The sequence below is a fragment of the Aythya marila genome, assembly GCF_965140915.1.
Source record: "Aythya marila genome assembly, chromosome: 10".
Lineage (NCBI taxonomy): Eukaryota > Metazoa > Chordata > Aves > Anseriformes > Anatidae > Aythya > Aythya marila.
In genome coordinates, this window is record NC_139051.1 from 13,026,537 (window position 1) to 13,053,953 (window position 27,417).

Genomic DNA, 27,417 nt, shown 5'->3' on the forward strand with positions numbered 1-27,417 from the left:
AGCCTTATAATTGATACTTGGCTTGTCTGAGATGAAAGCTACAACTTTTTACCTATGTGATCTTTAAGGACTGGTTTTAATGTTATCACACGGTAGTTCCATTTTGCTTTTCTGCTCTTTTTTGGGTGACCCTTTTTTTCTACCTTCTCTAGGTTCCGTCCTATTTCTGTGTTCCGGGAAGCAAATGAGGATGAGAGTGGCTTTACCTGTTGCGCGTTTTCTGCACGGGAACGATTCTTAATGTTGGGTACTTGCACAGGGCAGTTGAAACTCTACAATGTATTTAGTGGACAGGAAGAGGCTAGTTACAACTGCCATAACTCTGCTATCACGCACCTTGAGCCATCCAGGGTAAGTAAACAAAGACCTGTGCTGAGTTTTAGAAGTTCTCATAGACTAAAGCCTGGTACATATTGGGCCTGTCTGGCTATGTAAATGTAAAGTGCACCTACTGGCTGGCCTCTAATGCCTGTCTTGAAAGTACTCGTAGCAGTTCTGTGCTACCTTTCTGAGTTCTGTGTAGTTTTTTCTTCCCAAGATAATGGAGAAGATGCAGGGGCTGTGTGCTTTCATAAATAATGAATGTGTGTCTGTAAGTGGTAAAATGCTTAAAGTGACTACATTTAAGAGAGATGTGAGATATAATACCAGAGATAATACAACAATTCTTTGTTGGAGAAAAGTCTTGTGGGAAATGATTCTAGGAAGAACCCAGGAGGTAACCCATTTACAAGCAGAATAAACTCCATTCACAGTGCATCAGAGTTCAGGCTGGGGTTATCCTGCTTTTATCTGCTATTAACATCATAGATCGTTCTATTGTTATGTTTTTATTCATCTGTATAGCATAAAGAGCCCTTGGCATAACATCAAATACTGAGACATCCCTACAGAAGTAGTTTCTCAAGCACAAGACCTGCGGTAGTTCCTAAATTAATTTTGTAAGCCTAAACTTAAGAGTACAGGTAAAATAACCTCTGTTTTCCCTGGCATCTTTTCCTTTCTCCTCCTCCACTACCATCTGGAAATACAGGATGGATCTTTATTGCTGACATCTGCTACGTGGAGCCAACCTCTGTCTGCGTTGTGGGGAATGAAGTCTGTCTTTGATATGAAGTAGGTGTACTTTGATCTGCGGGGGTATATTGTAGTTGGAAGAAACATTCAACATATGCAGAATTCCTAAGAACAGACTGAAAGGACAGCACAGCTCCCACAGTGTCTGTGATTAAAAAATAAAATATGCTCCTTTTCTTGTTTAGTATCTTTCCTGTTTTATTGAGTACAGACACCATAGCAAAATTCTACCTACCAGAAGTGCTGTTTGATGCAAGATAGAGGAGTAAAATCACTGTTGTTCCTGAAGACAAAGAAATATGTTTGTAGTTTTATTCTCATGTTAGTAAACTACCTTGACAATCTTTTTGTAGATAGTTACAGAATTTTATAATATTGTAATTTGCATGCTGAAATTTTTAGACCTGGATATCCCAAAGACAGCTATGTCAAATTGAGTTCAGTATTGACAAATGTCTTTTCTCACCAAAAGATATGTAGCCATTTAAAGGTCACTCCTACAAGTAATGTTATGTTTAGGGCAGACCCTGTTGCAGCAGTAATTTGGTTACAAGCCTAATAACTTGTTTCTTGTGGTTTTTAACTGGTCTGTTGTAAAGGCTGTGTGTCTGTGATAGATACTTCCCTACAAAGGCCAGTGGAACACGGTAGCATGCTATGGTCAATAGCGAAGGGAAGTCTTCTAGTTTCTAGACTTCAGTTTTCGGCATTGTTGGACCCTCTGCTCGAGGTGCTGTTTAGTTCACACAGGCGGTTTGAATCTGCAGTTCCTTGACTTCCTTACTGACTCTGTCTACAGGCATTCCTTCCCTGATGACCACTACGTGGAGTTCAGCAAGCACTCTCAGGATAGGGTCATTGGCACAAAAGGAGACATCGCCCATGTAAGTTTCATTAAAAGTCATGGCTGTGAAACTGTGACAAGAATGTAATTACTCACAGAGTGTTTACCAGCAGATCAGGGTGCTATGATGCACAGAGTGTAATGGGTGAGCAAAGAAACTTTAGAGAAAAAGCTTTGGAAGTATCAAATAACGCTTCTCTCTGTGTTTGAGGGTATAAACTTGACCATTCCAAATCATCTGTAGCACGAAAAATGTGCGGTGTGTTGTTTCTCTGGTTATACTGGGCAACAGAAATCTGCTTTTTGTTCATTTAAGAGAAGTTATGTCAGACTCTTTTTTCCGCCCCCCCCCCCCCCCCCCGAAGTTGACTCCTTTGCCTGATTTTTCATTAATAGTAATAAAAAATAAAAAAATAAAAAATCTAGCAGTAGCTCAATCAACAGCCATGGAAAATGGTTTACTAAGTGTCCTTATTCTTCTCTTTCCCCCAGTAATCTAGAGCTTACTTATGGGTGTCGCAAGTTTAATTTTACCGATCTAATTTCATAGAATACTGCAGTATTTTGTATGAATACCTGCAAATTTGACAGATGCAGGCTTCGGTGATTCTGCTCCTCGGTGCTAATCTGCATTCATTAGAGACACTGTCTTTTGAAAAAGCATTTGCATAAAAATACTGCCGTGAAACGTAAAATCATATATAATTTGAATAAGTTATTTATTGCTCTTGATTTTTGGAAGTATTTTGCATTTAAGCAAACCATGCATTCCTGCCCAGTTTTTTTAACTTTATCTGGAAGTCAGATCTGTTTGTGCTTTGTGTTTGTCTGATAAGCAGATTGCTTTCCAATATTGAAGATTTTTTTTTCCTTCTCTGAGTTTGAAAGAGGGCTGGGCTCTTCAGGGTATTACAGATCAAATTTATCTGATGGTCATAAACCCTTTGTACTTGGTAAAGCCCTTTTTATTTTCCAAGTCTTCTTTAAAGCTTTTTACAGTTTACTGGGGCAAAGCATAGAAAGTTGCCCTTAAGTGTAAATACCAGAAATTTTAACTCCTTTTCTGTAGATATGGCTATGACCCCTTCCTCTACCCCTCCCTCCCCCTCATGCTTTGGGGTTTTGATGTTTTTATAATACCATCTGCTCTGAAAGCAGTTGAATTTCTGAAACAGGCTCTAGCTAAGTGGTACCTTTTGTCTGCAGCTTTCTGCCCCAGTTTTCGTAATGGGGTTAATTTCTTTGGAACTAATGCTGATTGTGTTAAATATATTGGCAAACCTGCAGTAAGTTAAGTACTGGCCAAATCATGTTGTGAGACTTGGTTCCAGCTGTGAAAAACTATTAGAGTAGCAGAGCAAGTGTTATCTTTATAATGTTCTTGCTTGAAATTATAAAGTGAAATGGGGCTGGCGGGATTCTGGAAACAATCTATAATATGGGATGTTCTTAGGCACAGGTACGTTACAAATTGTGACTAATTTTTCTTTTTCTTTTTAATCTAAAAGATCTATGATATTCAGACTGGCAACAAGCTATTGACTCTGTTTAACCCAGATCTTGCCAACAACTACAAGAAGAACTGTGCCACGTTTAACCCCACAGATGACCTTGTCCTAAATGATGGTGTCCTCTGGGATGTCAGATCAGCACAAGCCATCCACAAGTTTGATAAATTCAACATGACCATCAGTGGTGTTTTCCATCCCAATGGGCTAGAGGTCATAGTCAACACAGAAATTGTATCCTTTGGCCACAGTGGTAAGGTGCTGAGAGGCCAAGAATTTGCATTGAAAACGAAGTAGCTGTTTGAAGTTGTATAAACAGTCTGCGGTGTTACAAATTATGAACAGTAACAACTTGTCTCTGAAGGGAGTAAGTGGGGACTGTCAGACAAGTGGCTAATTTAAATCTAGACTGCCTCTGCCTCTGATTTTGGCCTAGTGGAAATACTCGAGAGTTTTGTTTTTTTTTCCTAATGCACTTGGCGGTATCTCTGCTCTCTTCCACTCCCTTACCAAGATCTACCATGAAGCTACTGCAGTAACAAAGGGAAGCTAAGTGGGAATTACATTTTGAGCAACAGCTTTTTGGGTTTGAGTATGTTGAAGAGATCATGGTGCTAGAATCTGACACTGTCATATTTGCAAGAGGGTGGGAATGATGTTTCTTGAAAGCAATTAATCAGTTGTTCAGCACTGTGTTGAAACTGAAACAGAAACTTTCAATAGTCTGTTGCTCCTTAGCCTGGATTTCTTCAGTGGGACCTCCGAACTTTCCACTTGTTACACACAGTACCTGCACTGGATCAGTGTCGTGTGGTCTTCAACTACACTGGTACAGTTATGTATGGAGGTAAGATTTCTCAGTCGTAATTGCTCTCCTTGGACACGTCTGGGTGGTGATAAGTAGGTATTTGTTCAGCAAAATTGGAAGCTTCAAAATCTGTCTAGCTGCAGGCCTTTCTGGCATATGTGAACTGGATTTCCACTCCCTCCCCTTTAGGAGTTTATGCTATATGTAGTGCTGACAAAGACAGTTTTCTCTAACATCAGTGATATCAAAACTCATTTGTGAGATAAAAAAAAAAAATCAACCTTTTGAGAAAGAAAACGTATATATCAGTAGACCTGATGATGCTTGGGGAAGTAATTTTATCCTCAATGTTTAAGCTTCAGTGATCATTGCTAGTAATAAAGGCAACTCTAGAAGAGAAGATCTTAAATGGGTCTTGCCAAGCTATTAAATATGAAGAAAATTCATGTCAAGAGTTTGATTTGATCTTAAGTTCATTAAAGGTAATGACAAGTTGAAGGTGGGTTTGTAGAATGATCTTTCCTTGTATCAGCTATGTTGCAGGCAGATGATGAAGATGACCTTTTGGAAGAGAGAATGAGAAGTCCATTTGGCTCTTCTTTCAGGACATTCAATGCAACTGATTATAAACCTATAGGTAAGACAAAAAGAGGAACAAATATTCTGGTCTGGAGGTTTGAAGTTTTATTGAAAGTTCTTAGTAACGTTTACTTCTTTCTCCTCCCTGCATATGTGACAAAACAATTTTTGCTATGATCTGTTCTGATCAAAACATGAATGTCGGTTTAATGCTGAAATAGGTTCAAGTATCTTCTGTTCACTGTATGAACTTCATTACTTGCTACCACTCAGCAATTCTGGCTTTATTTTCCTTTCTTTTTTTCCAAGCAGGACAAAATCTGAGGTAGTAGGTCATTTGGCCAAGATGTTACTGCTTGTAATTTTAGGAAGGACCTTTTTTATTTTCATCTTATTTTCCTTTTTCTTCCAGCGTTTCCCCATGCTGGTAGTCTAAAATGTCAGTTTGGCGTTGAGCTGGCAGAGCTTCTGCAGCTATACTAATGATTGCTATAGACATAAATGTGGCTTTTGCTGTTAAAGGAGGTACAGTTCATAACTCCGTCCTCTGGTTGCCACCTATCTTGAAAGATTATCTCTTATTTACTGTGCTTAGGAAAGTCAGTACATCTATTATCAAGGGAAGAAGCACTGTGGAGACCAGATTAAGAAATTACCTTTTTTTTTTTTTTGTCTCCAACGCTTCTGTTCTTTATTACAGGTTGTTACAAATGTCCATTTCACTCAGAGTTATCTGCTTTTAGATATATATGATTAGATTTTGTCTTCTAGCAAGCATTAAGTAATATGCAATTAACCACTGAGTTCATTTTATGATGTTTTCCAGCTACCATAGATGTAAAGCGGAATATCTTTGATTTGTGCACAGACAGCAAAGACTGCTATCTGGCTGTCATTGAGGTAAAGGAGCTAACTGTGATCTGTGTGCTATGCTTTTTCCCTTCTTTTTAAAACCTTTGGAACTGATGATTCTGGAATTGCTACTGTTAAATTTGCATCCTAAGTGGTGGTGGTGTTTTGATGGTGTTAAAGGTGCTGTTCAATTCATTTGTCCATCTACAGTTTATGCTTAAAAGCTATCTTTTTCAGCCTCGGACTCTTCAAATGCTTCCCACTTTAAAATAACTGTAGTGGCTTTGCTACTCAGAAACACAGAAATGCATTTTTTGCTATTTATATGAATGATGTAGTGCAAATTTTAATAGGAAATTAAATACCTGGAAAATGCTGTCTACCTTGGACTTCCCATGGAGCTTTGCTGTGGATCTCTTTCTATTCCTTTCTCATGTATTTTCGTAGCAAAATCCCAGAAGCTAAGAACTTGAAACAGTAATTACTAAGTGAAACTTCTAATTTGTTGGGTGGGGGGGAGGCAGTCACATTAAACTAATGGATCCAGTTCTTTGCACTTTAATATGTTGTCAGTACTCAGTTTCTTGAACTGGCTATATACACGTGGCCAATGGGGCCATCAGACTGCTGTCTTCTGTGACTTTTTGGTAGTTTTTAGCCTTCTCTCAAGGCATACAGTTCAGTGATACGGTAGGGAGGCACATATGAAAAGAGGGGTTGTGCAGTTAGGTGAGGACTAACCCACAGTGTGTTCAGGATCCAATAAGGGTTTTATGAGGTCTGTGTGTAAGAGCACAACTCATAGGTGGCAGAAGCAGAAAGTAGATATTTACGTCACTCCTTAGCTAGTCCTTGAAAATAAAAGACTGTCTTTTAGTGCTAATTGTATAGCTGCTAGTAAATGGGAGGGAAGGATTTTAGTCACGTTTCTGTAGTTGAAATCAGATAGTGTTGAATATGCATGCAAAACTGAATGCCTGGGACTAACTGTGTGGGCGTTTCCCCTTCAGAATCAAGGGAGCATGGATACCATGAACATGGATACAGTTTGCAGACTGTATGAAGTGGGCAGGCAGCGTTTGGCTGAAGATGAAGAGGATGAAGAAGAAGATCAGGTGAGAAGCATGGCATTAACCCGCTTGCTTAAGGGTAGCTGTTTTGCAAGTATGTGAAGCCACAGGCGCTCAGTTACTACCCGTAAGCTACAAATGCCTCATTTGGACCCATCTGTTGTAAAGCAGATCTGGATGAGGGCATTAAGTGCTCCCTCATTAACTTCACAGACCACACCAAGTTAAGTGTGTGTGTCGATTTGCTCGAGGGTAGGAAGGCTCTGCAGAGGGATCTGGACAGGCTGGACCGATGGGCTGACATCAACTGCATGAAGTTCAACAAGGCCAAGTGCCGGGTCCTGCACCTGGGGCACAACAGGCACCAAGTAGCACTACTGGCTAGGGGCAGAGTGGCTGAAAAGCTGCCCGGAGGAAAGGGCCTTCGGGGTATTGGTCGATAGCCTGCTGAATGTGAGCCAGCAGTGTGCTCAGATGGCCAAGAAGGCCAAACAGCATCCTGGCTTGTGTCAGAAATTGCATGGCCAGCAGGGCTAGGGAGGTGATTGTCCCTCTGTACTTGGCTCTGTTGAGGCCACACCTTGAATACTGTGTTCAATTTTGGGCCACTCGCTACAAGAAGGACATTGAGGTGCTGGAGCATGTCCAGAGAAGAGCAACAAAGCTGGTGGGATCTGGAGAACAAGTCCTTTGAGGAGTGGCTGGGGGAACTGGGGTTGTTTTGCTTGGAGCAAAGAAGGCTCAGGGGAGACCTTATTGTGCCCTACAGTTGCCTTAAAACACAAAAAATTTCCACACTGAAAGGGTTGTGAAGTATTGGAACAGGCTGCTCAGGGAAGTGGTTGAGTCACCACCCCTGGAGGTCTTCAAGAAATGTGTAGATGCGGAATTTGGTGACATGGTTTAATGATGGGCTTGGCAGTGCTAGGTAAAAAGTTGGACCAGATGAGCTTAGAGGTCTTTTCCAACCTGAATGATTCTGTGATTCTATATATTTGTATTTCCCATGAGAAAGCTGGCTTTGCCTTTTCTCCAACGAATACCAGAAGGTAATATTTTGGTATTTTTCACAGTGTGTGGGGAAAAATGGATTTCTGATAACCCTTTTTGTCTTGTTGCTATGTTAAAGCTTTCACTTCATAGTTCAGAACACTGGACAGCAGATCCATGGAAAGTAATTGTCTTTGCAGGTAGCTGTTCCTGTTACAATTTCACTATAATTCTTAAGATAAAACAGTAGTTTGGTTTTAAATACATGGTTTTCCCTCCTGTCCTCTGTGCAAGGATGCAATTGAAATCTTGGAATCATCAGTCACTGTTTCTGTCCCTAAAATGGTTGGATTCAGTTCAGGAACTTTTAGGTTGGGTGGAGGGTAGGATTCCTTGTGATATAGTGGAGGGTGTTGTGGGGGGGAATTACTGTTCTTCCCAAAGTGTTTCTACTTTCCAGCCATCCAGTGCTTGCCTCAGCTAGGAGTTAGTTTCCATTTTTGTCTCTGCTTCCACTGTTTTTCTCTTACGTTCAGTTTCAGTGAGCATATGCACATTTTCTTTATAAAAAAACCTTGTAGTAGAAATTGATGTTGAATTGTACAATGATTAACTGGCAGCTATTGAGGCACCGTGTTGTGATATCACTGGTAGGTGTTGACTGAAGTGGAGATGTGTATTTGTGACAGAGGACACAAACTGAATGCTGCTGGTTCCAGGCTGTAACACAAGGTACCGAGCAAAGATCTATCGATCAGATAGATCAAAGATCTAGCTGTCATCTATCACATGTGACTGGGGAGGTGTCCTACAAAAAGAGGTGGCCCCAGATGTAATTTAAGCATGCCAAAAGCTTTTCAGTAAAGCTTATGGAGTATTCAAGCAAAGCTGCCTCTGGGATCAGTTGGCAAGCTAAGAGTGACTAGCGGACCGTACATAATTGCTGCTTTTTATGGTCTTCATTTCTGAAGTGTATGGATGTTTCCTAGACAGGAACTGTCTTTTAGGAATGGTTACAATCTAGTTTCTTTAATAAGAGTTCTGACTTTAATATTACGTTTATGAATCCAAATTCCATTCAGTCTATATTTAGCAACATAAACTGAAAACCTTGCACTCTGTCCTGTAGCTGTACATTGCTGTTCCTCCAGATTTGTTCTAGTCCATCTGATACAGGCTTACAAAATACATCTTTTGTCTCCATAGAGATGTCCTGCATTGAGCTAGAATGAGTAGAAAACTTCCAGAATTAAGACAGTATCTCTCTGGCTCCCTTGCCTTGCTTGTTAAGGTCAATCAGGGTAATTTGTTTCCTGATGAAAAAGACCTCTCTCTGTATACATACACTCACACAGATGGAGGTGTAATGTTCTTTCCTGATCAATTTCTGTGACTTAAGCTTTGAAAGATTGGAATAAACTTCCAAGCTTGTTGGGACTTGTCACAGATATTATAAAACACCTGGCTAAAAGATGCTTTCTGAGTTTTTTCATGAATGTGGTGGAGGGGAAATTCATTTGAATCAACATTAATTATGGTACCTCTCTGGTCAAGATTTTCAGAGTACATACTGATCTATTTGGCCCCTGTATCCTAACGCTTCATGCAGGTATGTTGTGTAAGATCTACGTGTGTTCATAGGTACCTTTTTTTGCCTGTACAGAAGCAGTAAGTGTGCCAGTAGAAGCAGGCTTGCTTGGGCAAGCCCTGTTTAGAAGTCACATGATACAGAAGAAAGTCCCTGTAAAAATTGGGTTTGAGGGAAGTTAGCCGTAAGAACCGTGGAGAAAAATATCTGCCTGACATCTGGACAAGGGTCAGATAATAGGTCTGTAATATAGGTCTGTGGCAATTTTTTGAAAAGCAAAAGCTGAGTCCTTAAAAATAGGCCAGATATTTATAGGCCACACATCCCTGCTGCCTTTCAATTCATTCTCTTACTTCAGTTAAGAAACAAAACAACTGTATTACTCCCCCTTTCTCAAGTTAACCTTGTAAAATCAACCGATCTGTTAGATAAATTACCCACTAATTAAATGATCAGGCTGATTTGGTTGGCTTGTGTATGGTACTGTTGTGCTAAATCCTTTTGCTTTTGTTTGAAATACTTGAGAAAAACAACACTGTTGCTGGGTTCTTCCTTTGCTGTTACACCAGCCTTTCATACTAGATGTCTAGAAGGCTGCATCTCGAGTTGTGGCCAGTAATCCAGTATTGTCAGGACTTGTTAATCAAAACAAATGCTGAATGGATATTGATGCTCCATGGTCTATACCTACTGCAGTAACTGAGGGAAAGTGAAGAGGTGATGTGCTTAGCAAGAGGTGATAGGTAAGCTTTTTTGGCTGGATATTATCCATGGCAGAAAGACTAGTATTTTATAGCAGAGAACTTTAATTTCAGCTTTTTATGTGTTATTTCACTGTTGGCTGAGTATCTAAAGGGGTCCAACAGTGATCGATGGTCTCACTTGCAAGTATTTGCACGTTCAGCTATGGGGAAATAGGCTGAGTTCCCCATTATTCAGGCTGCAGTGAGACCCTCCTCATGCATTTGTCCCTATTCTGATTGACTCTGAGAGACTTCACAAAAACAATATGGGGATTCGAGCTACTTATACCAAGACTGGGCCATCTTCTGGTTGTTAGTTTGCTTAATTCTTCAGTTCCCTTTCTTGGCTGGTTGGTCTCTCTGGTGTAGTTAGGCAGACCAAGAATTGGTGCAAAGAAAAGTGAACGTTATGATCTGACCTAGAAGTGGTGCGTGGCAGTTGCTGTGGGCAAGAAAAGGAGACCTCAGAAATATTAAACAATCAGAAAAGCGAACAAAAGTGAACTGGACTGGCTGACCACGGAGTGGAGTCAAAACTGGGAAAATGAAGTCTGGATAACAATCGTCTTCTGAGTTAGTTAAAGGATTTTTAGTGTCTGTATTTTTACCTCTTTTAGTTTTTCTTTTCCATATTAGTTCTTAAAGACCTCTCTTTTTTCTCTGTAGTACATGCTATGGATGATGTTACACCTGTGAGGCTCAAATATTCTCAGTTATTCTTGTGTTTAGATAGATTTATGGCTTCAGCAGCAGATTGCAATTGCCACACTTAGCTGTCCCTGTCCTATAAAGTGTGTTCTGCTTCTTTTGCCAGAACTGAAGAACTTAATAATCCTGCACTGCTTCTGGGCTATCTAAATGGTGATGGTAGGTGTGTAATTTGTCTTTTTACCTTGGTTTGGAAAATTCTGGGTGATACGAAATGAAAGCTTTGGAGTTAAGGCAGTAAGTACTCACAAGGGAATTGTCATTCTAACATATGCTTTAGCCAGGATGGAGAATGGTTTTCTTTGTGTGTTCTTTGTGATCCCAGTTTTGACTTATTTTTGGAATCTACCTGCCTATCTGCCTGCAACAGCAATTCCACTGGATTTTTATTGCCGTTGTTTTGATACGGGCCTGTTTTCATGCAGATATTTGCTGGGAAGGGGATGGGTCACTTTAATCCATTTGGCAGCTTGTGCTAAATCACCATGATTTGATGGTTCTCAGCAACTGCTGAATGGTGACTTGCATGTTCCTCAAAGCAGACGGTGACTCTGGAGTGAGATTTATTATCATCAGATGCATATGGTCATGTTACAATGAAAACATTTCATTGGCAAAACAAAGTATTGGTCAGTCCCAGCTGAACAGGCCAATCCAACAGAGGCCCAGTTACTTCAAAGGTTTGTGCATCTGTGTCATGGATACTTTTTCATTCATAGCAGGTGAGTAATTATTGTTAGACAGGCTAAACTGACGTACACAGACTAAGAGAATAACTGGGTTTTATTTCTTTACTCCTTTTTTTGCCTCTGTGACATGCTGTGTGCCACATCCTGTATTAAATCTGCACGTACTTAACTTCTGCATAGAAGCCTGTGGTGAGATTCCGTGCTTGTTACATACGGTAACTTCTGTACGTTCCCAGGCTTCTGTGTTTTCAGTACTTTGACCTCCATAAATGGCTGTGAAGAAATTCTGATGCTGGAGTAGCCAAGAAGCTAAAAGTAGGTGCAGCCTTTTAATGTGAAGGAGAGGAAGTGTACTTAGAGTGAGTTTAATGGAATGGTAATAGCAAGTGAGTTAGGGCTTGCTAGCCAAGGGGAGGGAGGGGCCTAGGTAATTCAGAAGGTAAAATTCCTTGAATACTTGACTCCCTAGAAGGACTGCTGGCTATATTGTAAGCTTTTTCTACTGCGCATTGTTCTGGGAGTGTTAAGAAGTGGGCAGGGGAGGAAACTGGATAGGGGGCTCTGAAGTGACTGAAAAACAGACATTGCCACTCCTGAGAATTGCATAGCAAAGGATCAGAAAGTACTAATGTGCTGCATGGTAGTTTGGAAACAGAGAACAGTTGTCAGAAGATGTGACAAGGGGATCATCTGTGGAGAAGATAAATTATAAGAAGAGGAAGAGATTTATTCCTCTGGAGTGAAAAATACTCTTCAGTGAATTTGTATTGGAACAACAATTAAGCTCTTTTTATGAAGGCAAAGCCCCTTCCTGTGCTGGAAAAGAGGTAGTAATTCAAGTAATACCGTTATTTTGGAAGAAGTCAGATTACTAAAAATGAGTTTGCTTTTCTCAAGGAGAAACTTGGGGGAAGAGGATGAAAGACAGGGTAAAGTATTTGCTTTTGCAGGAGACCACCTACTAGTTTAAAATCAACAAATGAGTGCGACTCTGGGAAATGTTTCTGTTTTTTGTTTTTTTTAAAAAGAGGAAGTTTATAGAAGCAGATGTTTACTGCCACATGATTATGCTTACAGAGCTAAGAAGTGAGCTTAAGTGAGAAGATGCTAAGAGCTTGCAGAGCTTAGCCAGAAGTGAATTAAATATGAGCTGAAGGATTTGAAAACATGGCGGAAGCTTCAGTGATACTTGATTAACCATTTTACAGGTAGAGGAAAAGGTAACCTCTCAAATGAAACTAAGAATAGAGTAATATAATATATTAGGAGGCAAACTGACAGTTGCAATGGGAAGTGTGCTCTCAGAGGAAGGGATTGTTGCTGGAAAGTGTCTGCAGGGGAGAGGTGTTGACTTGGAAGTGATGACAGGAGGTGAGGATGGGGCTGGGGAAGGAGCAGCCAGGAGCTGATGACAGCTGAGGAGTTCATATAGCAGTGGCAAAGGAAACTCAGCAGAGAACAGTTAACACAAAGACTTGTTTTGGACTGAAATCAACCCGTAGTGAGGAAGAAATAAGTGAGCTGAGGTCTCAAACTCTGTTCATAGAAAATTTTGAATTCTGGAAATGTAAGAAAACACTATAAAAGGACTGCTTGTAAAGTAAGCTGCTATAATTTATATTTCTGTTGTATCTCTTTCCATTCTGAATATGAAACGAGTGAAATTTGAAAATTGTACGAAAAACATGATGGGAATTTAAGACTACGTGTGTACCATGTCCTCTATGTTTTGTTTAAAATATGTTTTGGTAAGGTATGTACTGAATAGAAAAGAATTCTGTTATTTGTTGGAAGCTTTCTTCTAATGCTGTTGAGTTTGCAGAAGGTCACTTCCATTCAGGGACATGTGAAGAAGTATGCTGTGGGTTCAGTGGTGAACAAGCTTAATAAATTAGATCTGACTGAAAGGTGTCTGGTGGACCAATGTTCTTGAGATGTTGGAGGCCTACAGGATCTTACAGAATCTGCATATTATCTCAGGGAGGAGGAAACTGGGCTCAACCATAGTTGACATCTGAGATCAGTTTTCAGTGCGTTGCAGTTGGTGTATGGTATTGTCCTGTCTAATGAGTAGAAATTGCTTCTTCCAATTCATCATTAATACAGAAAACACACAAGTAGATTGCTACATAGAGGGAATTGTCTGTTTTAGAAAAGAAACTCTTGGGAAATTCAGAAAATCTAATTTTCTTAGTATTCTATGCTTCTGTAGATGCTGATTTATTCTTTTTAATCATCCTCTGGCAAAGCTTCTTCCCTGGAAGCTGCAGTAAGGAAAGTATTGAACAGCTTCAGGAGAACTTGGAAGCTTTTCTGTTGGGTGTTGTTTACTTGGGAAAGTTTGCTGATCCCGTTCTAGTTGTGCCGCAGTCTGTTGTCCACATATACAAAATATAACCTGGAATAAGGTTATTTCTGCTCCTTTGGCTAGGAGACTTGCAGCCTTAGCTTGAGATGTAACTGCAGTGCCGAAATGTTGTAAATTCTGCCTAGTGAAAAAGTATTTTGATTCAGAGTTTAAGTGAAGGATGGAGGTTTTCCTGGGGCTTTGCATGTTGTGTTGACAGAGATGAACACCAGTTAACATGTTAAGTATCTATACCAGTTAACATGTTAAGTATCAATAACCTTGTACCATCCAACGAGACAACTTCAGTGAATTTTGGATGTGCAAAATAAATGGGTGAAGGAGAACAGTAAGAAAGTTGATAATGATGATGAAAGCCTATGTGAAGGGCAGGTGAAATTGCATGCAAATCTGGATGATATCCAAGAACAATGTGGAAGTAAATATATAAAGCTTGAACCAGAGCAAAAAGTATTCACTAAGATGTGAACAGGAGGTAAATACTGACAACATGAATTAGGTGAAGCATTTCTTTCTGTAGCAAGTTGCTGTAGCGCTGCCACCCCCACATATACCATTCCTTAATGGGATGGTGTTTAGTTTCTTCCTGTGTAGCTGTAAACCATAACTCATTTGAGCTGAATCTGTTGTGCTTTCTGAATATTTATTTAAGATTGCAAACGGGTAGTAGAGTTAAGTTACCAGTAATTTGCTTGGAGATGATCTGGAGATAATCCTTTGTTAAGTAACTAACTGTGCTGGTTCTGTAACCTAGATGTCCAGCTCTTCTTGGACTCCATCCCTGTAAATCTGCAGGTGCATTCAAAAGCTGACGTGAATCACTTGCCATCTTAATCATCCTTGAACTAGTTCCAGGGGCATGGACTGTGGTGAGAAGTGATTTATTTGTTACTGTGTAAGTGGGTTTTGGTAAGTTAGTGAGAGTTGAGAGATGTCTCTAAGACACAAGACAATCAAAATGAGTTGTCCCATGCTGCAGTCATGCCCTAGAAGAACTGACAGTTCTTGCATCATTTATACTTGCATAAAGTGTGTAACTGATGGTACTACACATAACTTATATTTACTTAAGACGTTGAGTTGAACAGAGTTTTGTATAGATGACCTTTTTTCAACCTAAGCTTGCCTTTATTTTTTTCAAACTGAATTGTTAGTTCAGTCAATTTTGAGGTTAAACTGGGGCCTGTCCCTTTGTAGACATTCTACTCGTATCTGTGGATAGCTGTTCTGTACTAAAGTTGAACCATTATTTTATATATAGTTTTACATACAAATGGATTTGAGCCTTGTTAGCGATCAGTGAGTGCTGTAGTTTAAGTTGTTCCACTCCTTGCATCTAACTATCAAAGTAGGGTGAGAAAAATCTCAGTAATTTTCTTCAGACAGGATCTTCTGTGAAGCTATTTTATTCGCAATTGCAATGGGGGGCATCCTGCAAGCAGGAGTGCCCAGTAAAAGTTTACCCTGACCTTATATCCCCTATGACCCGACACCTGATTTCTCCCGTTTCCTCATTGGCTGAGTACTACAGGTTCACAACCTACTTGATGAACTTCTATACCATACATGTACAATTTTACTTAATCAACCATTAATTCCTCCTTTACCTTTTTTTCCCTTCTTCTCTCGTGACTACAGGGCCTGTGATTTTTGTTCTTACTAATTCTGCACTGCTCATCCTGTTTTTCTTAGCTATCCTTATTCTGGGACAGTGGGACCTTCCCCTTACCTGTTTAACATACTCTCCACTGCGGGGCTCTGGAGGATAGAAGGATATCTGCAGGCATCGAGAGGAGTTAACCATGGCTAAAACAATTCCTTGAGGGGTTGTGGTTGGTTTTTTAGTGATACAGAGTTTGCTGGTTCTTGGGTACCATGTACCAGGTTGCTTATCTTCACTGTGGATACAGGTGTGTGTGTGTTTGGCAGATGTGCGTGCTGATTCTGCCTTCTGGCAGCACCAGTGCCATTGCCCAAAGCTCTTGGGAAGTCCTGACGAGTTAGGAGCTTGCTTTGCAGGTTTTTCTTTCACAAATATAGATGTGGTTTGGAATAACTGTTCTGCCTGTCCTCCTCGTGACACTGCACAAAGATTTTTTTTCACAGATCTTGATCAGTACGCCTGTGGGTTGCTGGTGAAGATGATGTGCCTTTTTTAATCTGTATGTCTATCCCTTGCGTGAGACAGTTGTGTTATCTGATGAGGGTATAGCCTAAATATTGCTTAATAAGCTGAGTGTCATTTACAGACGTGGTGTGAGGCAGTAGCAAGCGGAGACTTTCTCAGTTGTGTCCCACAGCTTGAGTTTGGGTGCACAAGCTCAGCATGCTTACCCAAGAGACCTCGTGGCGCGTGCATGTAAGCCTTGTGCTCCGGGCTGGAGCATCACAGTGTGTCTGCGGAGTTTTGTGCCTGTAGGACGGTCAGAAACTACTGCAGAATTAACTTACCTGGTACTTAGCAGAAGCCCCACGGTTTCCTGGTTCCTGTTTCTCCCTGACAGCACTCCTCTTGCACTGTGATCTGTGTCATTCAGCTCAGCACTGATCTGCAGGGTGTGCGTTAGGGACACGGCTCTGCCTGTCACATGCACACGACTTCTTGTCGCAGGGCTTTCACATTATTTTCTGGTTCTGATTTCCCAAGGACAGGTATAATTGTGATCTCATTTTACTGTTCTTAGGTGGTTTTTCAAGGAGTGGTGGATCGATTTCAGTCATGTGCTTCAAATGAAATAATTTAAACTGGAAAGGAGGAAGCATGCATTTCAGTTCTCTAGCTTTCTGTTTGTATTTTCACAAAGGATTTTTCCTCACTGGTTAGCGGGATCCTTCAAAGTTAATTTGCAGCTAAATACAACCTTTCTGTGTAATTCCCCAGCTAAAAGAAATCTTCAGCTTCATACAAATGCCATCTCATCCTGCGTTTGAAGGATGGTATTGCTGTGCATGTCTTGCCTGAAGCTTGAATGGCAATGTTAATACAACAGGTTTTCCATTTGTTATCGATAGATTAAGTGTGAAACAAATTGTTATTTTGATATTTGCACTTAAGTTGTTGGATAGATTTAGGAAAAAATGCTTTGCGGTTGTGGAAACAAAGCGGGTACCTAGCTCATTTCAGGATCCTTTGGGTTTCTACTACGTGGACTTTAAGTGAATCTCATAGACTGTACATTTTTTTTCCTAGTGTCTATGGTAGTGTCTCTATCTCCAGACACTGTTAAACTTGGCTTTCTTTTTTCCAAGCTTTTAAAACTGAATTGGTCTCCTCTTTTCCAGCTTCAGGGTTGTTTAGAGAGTGAAAAAGGAAAATAAACTCCCCTGCCTTTTCAGTTTTCAATCAGTATTTCAATTCTGAATAGAGTAATAAAGTTTAAGACAGCGGTCTCTCTGCAGACACTGCATTGAGCAAAAGCAGAAATTATTAAGGTGTCAGCTTTTATGCTCGATTCAATGTATTTCATTGGGAAGGAGGAAAAATGTACTTAACATGGCACTGCTGTTTAAAACAGCAAGTAAGATGGTTCCCACTCATGGTGTGTGTGCAGTTCAAGAACCAACGTCCTTTTATTTGAGAACCCATTGACTCAAAGTGAAATTTGCAGTTGCTAAAAATAAGCATGACACGTGTTATTAGAACTTTACATTTAACATAAACTCTTTTCAGAAAGAAAACTGCATGGAGCAGACTGATGTTGTTCTTTAATCTCTAGTTTAAATAATGCACACTTCAGGTCCAAAGTGAAGGAACAATAGAACTTGCCCAGACTTTTTGCACGCGTTGTTTCTTTTGTGACAGATGTTGCATATGTGTGGGTGTTTTTTTTATAGCACTAACTGAAGAAAAAGTAGGCTGGGTGGTGTTTGTGAAAGTATGTTTTTTGCCTTATGGATCTGGAAATCCAGTAGTTAAAACACAGTGTGAATGGAGTGAGCTGGAAGACCAAACTAACCCTTGCAGTGGATTGTTAAATATCTATCTTAACTGCCTCAGAACAACACAAAAATGTGTTCCCTTCCCCAAGCAAAGGGGCAAGTAAGACTGAATGACTCAAGAGCTGCCTTCTTGCCCCATGAGTGCGTTCCCTTAAAGAAAAGGGCTGTGACTCTGGAGAGATGCACAGGTCTCAGGAACCCTTTCCCTGAGTCTTGGAGACTTTCTGCAGCTTGGCTTGGCCTGTGCTGCCACTTCTTGTTTGCCTCTTGTTTGTCTGGAAAGATAATAGGATTGTAACAGCTTCTTCTTACTCGGCTTTATCTGCTAGACATGGATTTCTGGGTTTGATCTGTACAATGAGAAATTAAGTTGCTTTACTGAATGCAAATTCTTACAATTTGATAGTAGGAAAAAGGTCATGATCCACATATAAATGCTAAAGATGAGCCTACCAAGCTGCTTTAAGCAGGTGGATCATCCTCAGCTGAGTGATTACGAAGTTGGTATAGGCTGATGTTACCTTTAGCTACGTTTTACATCTCATCTAAATCAGGATGAGAGACTGAACATCTGTGAGACTGAACATCCATGCTGTGTTTGATGCAAAGGCGAGGTTTCTATCCAGCTGAAACTAAAGCAGTTCAAGGCTAGCAATAAAGCTGTGGATTACCGGGTCTTACAACACGTCCTTCTCAACATGTCCTCTGTATGGTGAGGTGTTGATGGCTGGTGTTGGAGAAGAGCTTGAGCCGGTGGTGTCTGTTGCACCAGCCTTCTGCAGATGAAACTGCAGGCCCACAAATGATGCAGCACATGCTGTGCTGTGTAATTGTGGAGGGAAAGTGTTTATATGTAGTAATGGGTCATGTCTGGATGTGGGGAGAAGTGGAAACTATAGGTGTGTGTTCTTCAATTATTCTTACTACATTTTGCATTTGTTTTGATGTCCACTGTGGACTATTTTTCTGTTTTTGTAGGAGGAAGAAGAGCAAGAGGAAGAAGATGACGACGAAGATGATGATGATACAGATGACCTTGATGAGCTGGACACAGACCAGCTGCTGGAGGCTGAGCTGGAGGAGGATGAGAACAACGAGAATGCTGGTGAGGATGGAGAAAATGACTTTTCTCCCTCTGATGACGAGGAGCTCGCCAACCTCCTGGAAGAAGGTGACGAGGGTGAAGATGAAGACTCTGATGCTGATGAGGAAGTTGAGCTGATTCTTGGAGACAGTAAGTGTGTACTGAGCTTGGTGACCAAAGGTGACCTTGTCCCCTGTTTGATGTCATGACAAATGTGCAGCACCTGACTGAATTGACCTAGTTGACTTTCTCCCTCGGTAGTATCAAAGGCACAGTTCATCAAGCTTGTTCAGCTCTGGCCTCTCTTAGTAATCTGACAGTAAAATCAGTTCTTATCTGAGAGAACAACTGTGAGTTCTGGAAAGGAAAGCGTCTACTTTCTTCAAGTGCTCCCAGGTACATGTGTGAGATCTGAAAGCCAGGCCAAGAAACTCTATGTGAAGAAGCCTTGTCTGATTGTTGCCCATCCTGCCCTTTAAGGGACACTGGTTGTACTGTTGCTTCACCTGTCTTCTCTGCCTTACTTGTACCTGTAAGGACAGAGAAACCTTTTTGCTCCTTGGCTCTGTTCTTTCTCTTTTGCAGTTGCTTAAAGTGCAAAGTCAGCGTGGCATTTCTGGCTTTGCTCCCTTTTTTTTTTTTTTTTTTTTTTTTTTAGACTATTCTATTGCTAATGTAATTTTGAGATAAAATTGAAATTGTTCTTTTTTTTTTTTTCTGGCATTCCAAAGATATAGAGGCTTGAAAAGTTAATAGTGTGTGTGTAGGAAAGAAGGGTCTGAACTCTTTATCTAGCAATTCAGTTTGCAAAAAGGGTTCACAAGACAGAGAAGGTGAGCAAGGTAGCGTCAGGCTTGGGATTTGTGCCTTCAGATTCTGTTCAATTTTTTATTATTATCTTTAGCAAGACTTTTAAGTATGTGTGGCCAAGCTGCTTAGATCTTTTTAACTTCCAAGCTGTGAAATGGGGGTGAAATAATTGCCTAACAGGCTGATAAGTAATTGCAGTGAGTTGATTGAAGCCCTGCAGCGATAGGGGATTCACATAAGAACTAAAGGTGGGAATTGGTCTTCTCTGCCAAAGCGCTGGAGGACTAAGTGTGCCAGGCCCCTGTTTTGGCACTAATGTGGCTGGCACTGGTTCATGTCCCTTTTTTCCTGTTACAATGAAGCTTACTCCTGACTTCTCTAAGGGCATGACTACATCAGGTTGCTACATTTTATTTATTTTTTGGTGGGGTCAGTTCTTTTGAAGGTGGTAGCTATACTCTGCAGGACCTCATCGCCCCCTTATGTAGCTCAAATTCACTAATAGGGTATTGCACTTGTGCATTTTGGGGTTTCACATAACTTTTGCCTGTCCCGTTAGCTGTCACAACGTTCCTGACAGCTCCACTTGTGTTTTGTCAGGGGGTGCAGGACTCAACGCTATTGAAGGAGAGCTCCCTGCGTGCTAGAACTCAGGTTGCCCAGAACGCCAGTTCAGGCCAGTAATTCCAGTAGCTATTCCTGTGACAAAACTGGATGCTGCCTGACAGTTACACCGTGTGCTCTGCGGAGCGCTACCCGTTACGACATGGCCACACCTGTGTGCTGGTTATAGGTAGAGCCACTTGATCAGAACTTGGGATCTCTTCCTGCAGCAGAGCTGCAGCCAGCACATGCTGTGGCTGTGGGTTGCTTGGAAGCATCTTTGGGAACTTCAGGCAGGGAGAGCAGCTGTGCCAGGCTGATGGTCCTTGCACAGCATGCGATGAGTGGGCTTCTGGGGCTGCTGCTCTGTGGCTTCAACTTGGGCTTGCTTTTGTTTCCCATGGAGTGAGAGCAGTTAAAATCTCCTCTCCTTTACTTATGCTGTGGTCCTGAGCTAAAAGTGGCAAGGACAACGATGACCAAGACACAGTTGGCAAGTACAGATAGGCTTGGTGAGGAATTTAGAATGCTTTCTACTGCCAACCTTTGCTCTACTTGGGTTGAACCTACATAATGGGCAGTGGGTGTGCTTTAAAACAAATTAATTCAAAAAAGAGCTGAAGCAGAGAAGCAAGTGGCTTCATTTCCTCATGCTTTAGAAGAGATTTTTTCCTGTTCAGGAATAACCCATGGAGACATTTTAAAATGTGAATTTGTCTCGCTCCTCCTTTGTCACCACTTTGGGGCATGCAGACCTGTTTATCTTGTCCAAAGCATTTTGTGTGCTGTGCACATCTCCCAGGAGCTTGTTCTGGGCCAGTGGGGTGTCTTTTCTGAGTGCAGGTGGGGGCGTACCATGGAAGAAAACTGAAATTCTCACCTGTGTCTGGGAGAGGAATAACCTGGGAACGTGCTGAATTCCAGTATCTGTGCCGATGCCTTTCAGCACCTCCTGGTGCCTTGCAGCAGCATGGCTGACTTGTTTCCTCAGTTCTCCTTCTGTAATCTGAAATGGCAGTTTCCAGGCGTGTCTATAAGCTTCTCCCAAGCATTTTGTCGCAGTCAGGTTTACTTACAGACACAGAACTCAAAACTGTCAGGTTCTGTGGTGGACTGGAGCATAAGGAGCTAGGAAATCCCCTTTCAAAGCTTTCCCCTGGTGTTAGGAAAGAACTTCTTCAGCTGCTCTTTTCCAGAGCTCGTGGATTACCTCCCTTGTACTTCTTTCCCTCTTACTGCGTGAGTGTAGCTGCTGCAACTCTGACTGGTGCTTACCAACTCCCCTCGCGTTGCTGTAGCTGCTCAGGGAGCACTGACGACCCCTCAGTGTAGGCTCAGTGCGACGGCAGCTGAGACTGGAGCTGGTCCCAGTGGAAATGCAGACAGAGGTACGAGGAGGAGTGTTCCCAAGCTGCTGCTGCCGTTGCAGTTTCTTTCCCTGCCGCTTACCAGTACAGGCTCCTGGACGGGCTTGTGCCTTCCCTGAAGCTTCTTCAAGCATTTCATCAGCAATTGCTCCTCCGCTGCTTGTTCCTCATGGGGAGAATACCACGCTCCTGGGTGGGTCTGGCTCCAGCAGTTGGGTCTGTCAGAGACCTTGTGCACGTAGGTGGATTGAGGCCAGAGGTCACCTGGTGTCCAAGGAATTTTAAAGCAGAAGGACAGCCTACACATCTTAGAGGTGTCTTCAGGGAGGAGGGTTGGGGGAAAGGGTTTGTGCCCTTTGCTGCTTGTCTGTGATTTTTTTTTTCCTAAGGAAAGCATCTGAGAAGGGGTGAACCTTCCAGAAGGTCTGGCTTACCTTAACAGGCATTTTAGAGTTCCACTATAACTGAGATGGCTAAGAGGAAGTCTCTGTGTCTTTTTTTTTTTTTTTTTAAACTATTTTAACACCTAGTTAACTGCAGCATCCAATGAATTCACATAAGAAAAAGAACCATCGTCATCTGCAAGGTAAGGCAGGAGGCCTTTCTGCCAGAGCTGCTACCACTTCCCTCTTGTACAGCTGAGGGAGGAGAGATTTTCTAAGTTAAAAAGCGTGTGTGTGTGTGACTGCTTCTGGCAAATCCTTTCATGTCCTCATTCCATACCACAGAGGAAAACCAGCGAAGGCACAGCTCCCAGCAATAGGCTGCAGGTCACCGTTAATAAGTGCTGTGCAGTTAAGTTAATTTTACGGTAACCTTTGGGGTTGCTAGAGGAAGGTGCTAGTCCTGAGTGTACGGATTACTTCCCCTCAGCGGGGAGGTCTCTGCTGTGCTGTGCCGAGGGGAGTGTCCTTCTCACGCTGACAAAGTCTGGGCCCAACCTGCTGCACAACGAGGTAGCCCTGTGTATGTTACACGGAGCCCATGTTCCACTGTATCAGCTTGGTGGAACTGTCCAGCTTGCTTTGAAATAATAAGTGTGAGAAATGTCCAGCTCCCAGCACGATGAGCTGTTGCACTCAGATGTGCACAGAAAGTCGTGCGGGCAGCTCATGTTCAGGTCCCTTCCTGCTGGCATCCTTCCCTCCAACTTGTCATGGGGAAATACTGCCAGCTAATGCTGTACCTGGGAGAGCTGCTCTTGACTCTCTGCTCTAACAGGGAGAACACGGCTCTGGTGCAGGTTCGCTAACTGCTTTTGATGAATTTGAAATGCACTAATGGTGCTAGCTGCCCTCCTTAGTGCAGAGGAGTTTCTGGTCCCAAGCAGGTGATGGCCATCTCCTTATAACTGTGCCTTGCTTAGCCACCCTGAGAGCCATGTTTGTGCACCCACCGAGCCTAACCTACGTGTCTTCTTTTCAGCTGACAGCTCAGATAACTCTGACTTGGAGGACGACATAATCTTGACTCTGAACGAGTGAGGAGCGGCTGCCAGGCGGGGGTGTTGGCAGGAGGAGGCGCTCCCTTCCCAGCAGAAGACTGGAGACCAAATTGGAAACCGATTCTGAGCACCCCGACCCTTTTCCTCCTGGGAAAACCTGAGGAACTCCAGCCCATCCGCTGTGTTGGTTTGAGTCAGTTTGAGGCTCGGCGCTAAGTCCGAGGCTCTACAATAAAGAGACCTGGGGTTAGGCCTCTTTTCTCTCTGCCTTTTTTTTTATTTTTTATTTTAGGCTGAGATGACTCTCCTCTTCAAGGAAACTTCTGAAGATATTTCACAATATATTTTCTTTGTATAAAGTTCTTTCCTAAAGAACAGAAATAGTTTTATATAAAACCAAAAAAAAAAAAAAAGGCAGGTGTTCTAGTAAAGAGGGGATGAACTTTGTATTCCTGTAGTACCTTGTTACCATGGGGTAGGTTTGGGGGAGAAAAATTGTTTAAAATTAAAAAAAAAAAAGAGGCATTTTTATGCAACTACGAAATGAAATAAGAGGATCATGGTTTCTAAAATGGTTGAGGAGTGAGAATATCTTTATTTTAAATATGATTTATTTTTTAAAGAAAACACAACAGGTGTTAGCCACCTGCTAGTGTGCCATGTGTTTCAGACGCATATGTCGCCCAGGGAAGAGCCCTGGGGGTGTTTGGTAGCTGAATGTGCAGGCTGCTCGGAGTGGAGATTCTCGCTGTGACACCAGCTGTAGTGGGAGGCTGAAAGCCTGGCGTGGCCTCGTCGGAGCCTGGTATTCCTGAGGACATAGGAATCTGGGGTTAAAGTTGGAGCCCTCTTTCTCCCCTCTGCCCTTTGTGGTTCAAGTTTTTTAATCTTTTTTTTTTTTTTTTTCTTTCCCTTTTTGCCCTCTGTGTGGAAACTGCAAATTGAAGGCCTTTTTCTTTAATGTAAAGTGTATTTATTAAAAAATTAAATAAAAGGACATTGCTTTTTGAATTGTATCCACCCCGGGAGTGGGAAGTCCTGTCTCTGTCCATGGCTGTGAGCTGTGGCCGTGCATTCCTCTGCCCCTCCTGCAGAAGCAGCGCTCCAGGAGAGCAGCTAGGTGTAGCTCCTGGCTCAGCCGCAGTAAGGAAAAGCAAAGTAAACAAGGGCTGAGATTTCAGAGGGTGCAGGCTCCACCTGCTGCTCCAGCCCACAGCAACTCCTGGCCCTGCGAGACATTTCACAGCCTGTGGCTTCAAATCTGCCTTCTCGGTTTGCCTGCCAGCCTTGAATTTTCCACGGGGGTGCCGGCAGCACGGTACCGCCTCGTCCCTGCTTTGTGGGAACAGGAAGGGGCAGCTGCTGCCAGGCTGAGACTTTGTTTAAAGGAGCACCAGGACATCCCCTCTGCAGTTCAGCTCCAGGAAGGGCAGCGAGCTGCAGGGAAGTCCTGCCACCCTGCTGGTGTGTTCCAGAGGGCAGGAGCGGCTCCGGGCCTCCTCGTTCACCTGTGGTTTGGCGTTGTGTAGGCTGCCTTGTGGCTATGCTGGCAGAAGGCAAATGAGGTGCTCCTGCCTGTACATGACAACGGGCCCTGCCCTTCAAAGGGGGGAAATTGTGAATGTGAGTTCAGTGTGTGGCACACGACTGCACAGCTTGGTTCTGTGAGTCAGCTCAGAGGTAAGTGCGCTCATCACTTGCTCATATGGGGCTGCTAAAAGCATTCTTTCTTCCCAGGTGTTAACATCCACTCAACTTCTTACCCTTTCTCTATTTTGGCCACTTTCAGCATGGAGCTGGAGGCTTCTCACTCCTTGCCACTCCATCAAGTTTTCCACCAGGAACTGTGCTCATTTCAACTAAAGCTCAGCATTTCGTTGCTCGAAGAGGAAGAACTTTCTTTTTAACCAAGAGAAGGGATAGCGTTTCTTCGTTCCAGCAGTGCTTATCCAGGGCTGCTTGTTAATAATTAAAAAGAAAGGTTGCTTCTGCAACTTATAATGGATAATTGTACCCTACAGAGTCGATAAAGGTGAACAAGTTGTGATTACTACAGCATTTAAGACCAGCAACTGGAGCAGCATTCTGATTAAATAGGGAATTGAAAACTGGATCTGCCATCCAACAGCTGTGGAAGCCAGCCTCTGCCTTACCAAAACACATCCTGTGCACCTTTACCTTAGAAAATGTGCTGCTCTGGAGGAGAGGAAAAAATAATAGTGTGTACTCCACTACTAATAACAGAGGAGAGATACGGTGCCAGATGTCCCTATCGTGTTCTGGTGTTATACCACAGCCATAATCAGCTGCATCTGTTGTTGCTTCGGGCCGGGCTATCTCAGAGAAATTTGCAGACTAGTTTTATGAGACAAACAAAACGTCTAGCAGGGAGAGAGCTTGTATTTACAAATTTGACTTGAAACTGGGCCATTGTAAGTACATGTGCAACCCTTCCCTCCCACACCTATCTTTATAGACTAAAGCCAAAGGGAGCGGGTTTGGGGGCCAGTGCAACTGCAGCAAGGGAGGCAGGACCTCAGTCCTGCAGCCTGCACCTCAGCCACGCAGCCCCTGTGCCTGCTAGGGGCAGATGCTCAGCCTTTCTGGGCTCGTGCTGTGTAGAGGCATGAGCCCAACATGCAGCTGCTGGGGAGGTTCGGGGTGAGGGGAGTGATTTTAGAGGCTGGGAGCAACATGGGCATTGGGAATGGAGGCATGGCAGGGATGGGCTTCGTGTTATGCTGTAATGCTGCACGTAGCTGGAGTGCAGGGGGAGTCTTGGTGCTTGTAAAACAGCCTATTTCCCCAGCACTGTAACTGCCTCTAGTTAAAAGCAGTATTGAGAGAAGTCCTGTACTAGTCCTGGAGACTCACAGCACCTTGTTAGTCCTCTGTGGTGCCGTGTGGTATTTCTGCTGTGCACCCATCACAGACATTGGCTTAGTGGGGCTGCAAGGGGCACCTCCATGTGCTGCCAGCTGAAGCACACCTCCTGCTGCAGCAGAGTGGACCCTTTGCCCAGAGGGTGCTGCAGCCCTCCCATGAGGTGGGCAGAGGGGAGGCTGAGCCCCAGCCTGGCCCTATTCCTCCCACCCTGGCCCTGAGGCTGCTGGCCCTGCTTGCTGGGCTCCAGCACAGGGCTGCAGAGGACACATTGCACCCGTGGCCATCGTGCCAGAGGCAAGCGTGGTGGGGCAACGAGCTAAGGCTTGGCCGTGTTTCTTTTCTGGTAAACAAAGACAGCCAGCAACCAACCTTAGGAGAGGTGCTAAAACCCAGGATACTTACAGTTTTGTTTTTTTCTTAAAAGAAATATGCACTTAATTCTAAACACTGATGCTAGAGAGCGGGTGCTGCTGCGCTCCTTTTGTAAAGTTGGAGCACGTAAGGAAAACACCTTTACACCTGTCAGATTGTGTGTAGGAGGCAGAGGTGTTGCTCACACACGTGCACACAGGCTCACAGCAGTTGGCTGCCTCACTGGGAACAGAAAGCCCATCATTAAAAACAACTCACCCAGCCCAAAGTACAATTTTAGTACTTTTTAAAAAAAGAAAAGCTGTATTATTGTTCAATTGCCTCAAAAAAGGAAGTAGGAGAGGGGGTATTTCTAGTGTTTCCCTGGCTCTGCTGTTAGGTAGGTGCAGCTTTTGTCCTTTAGGGACTCCTTTCCCATCCCACCCCTCACCCTGGCACACCGGGCAGCACCACCCACGCTGCCAACTGCATGGGCACCGCCGGCACGGAGCAGCCTTGCTGAAAAAAGCTCTGCTCACGCTGCCTGTGGCCATCAGGGGTATTTAATAGCCCTCGGGTTCACGCTCGGCAGTTACAGTCGGTGACATTTGGCACTGGCTGCATTACAACAGCAGCGGGGCCTCGGGCACAGGGTTAAAAGGCCCTGGGACAGGGTGGTGGCAGTGCTGGGGACACGGCTGGGCTGCAGGGACAGATTTACTTCTAGCATGATCATAGAAAATGTTATCAAACAAACAAACACAAACCCAACCACACTTGATATCGATACATTAAATTAAGCACCAGCTCATACATCATCGCTTGATGTCCCTACTGTGAAACTCCAGGGTTAAAACTATATTTATATTTAAAAAAAAGACATAGGGGCATCGTTAGGCTGAGTTATGCTCCCTGCTGTATAGGTTTTTGCCACCAGTCACACCTGAGAGCAGTTTTAAAAGGGCCTTTGGCAGCTGTCAGCACGTGAGGCTGCTCAGTCTCACACACAGAAGTGCAAAAGCCTCTGGGTCTCCCAGGCTTCTGCTCACTTGCTTACCACCAAAAACAACAACAAAGAAACCTGGCAAGTTTAAAGAAACCTTTTTATA

General features: G+C 42.9%; 1 protein-coding gene across 2 annotated transcripts in view; it reads left to right on the plus strand.

The window, feature by feature from the left end:
• DCAF1 (DDB1 and CUL4 associated factor 1) overlaps positions 1–24,260 on the plus strand; it is a 51,863-nt gene extending 27,603 nt beyond the window's left edge. The window contains exons 15-24 of one of the 2 annotated variants that reach the window (XM_082767992.1): positions 153–351; positions 1,034–1,116; positions 1,877–1,961; positions 3,430–3,663; positions 4,183–4,276; positions 4,770–4,874; positions 5,643–5,716; positions 6,679–6,783; positions 18,742–18,997; positions 23,053–24,260. In XM_082767992.1, the coding sequence (XP_082624118.1) occupies positions 153–351; positions 1,034–1,116; positions 1,877–1,961; positions 3,430–3,663; positions 4,183–4,276; positions 4,770–4,874; positions 5,643–5,716; positions 6,679–6,783; positions 18,742–18,997; positions 23,053–23,111 (1,294 nt within the window). In that variant the 3' untranslated portion in view covers positions 23,112–24,260. Of the gene's footprint in view, positions 1–152; positions 352–1,033; positions 1,117–1,876; positions 1,962–3,429; positions 3,664–4,182; positions 4,277–4,769; positions 4,875–5,642; positions 5,717–6,678; positions 6,784–18,741; positions 18,998–22,157; positions 23,032–23,052 lie in introns of those variants that run through there. The other variant, XM_082767993.1, reaches the window with a different exon arrangement.
• Positions 24,261–27,417: the final 3,157 nt, after the last annotated feature.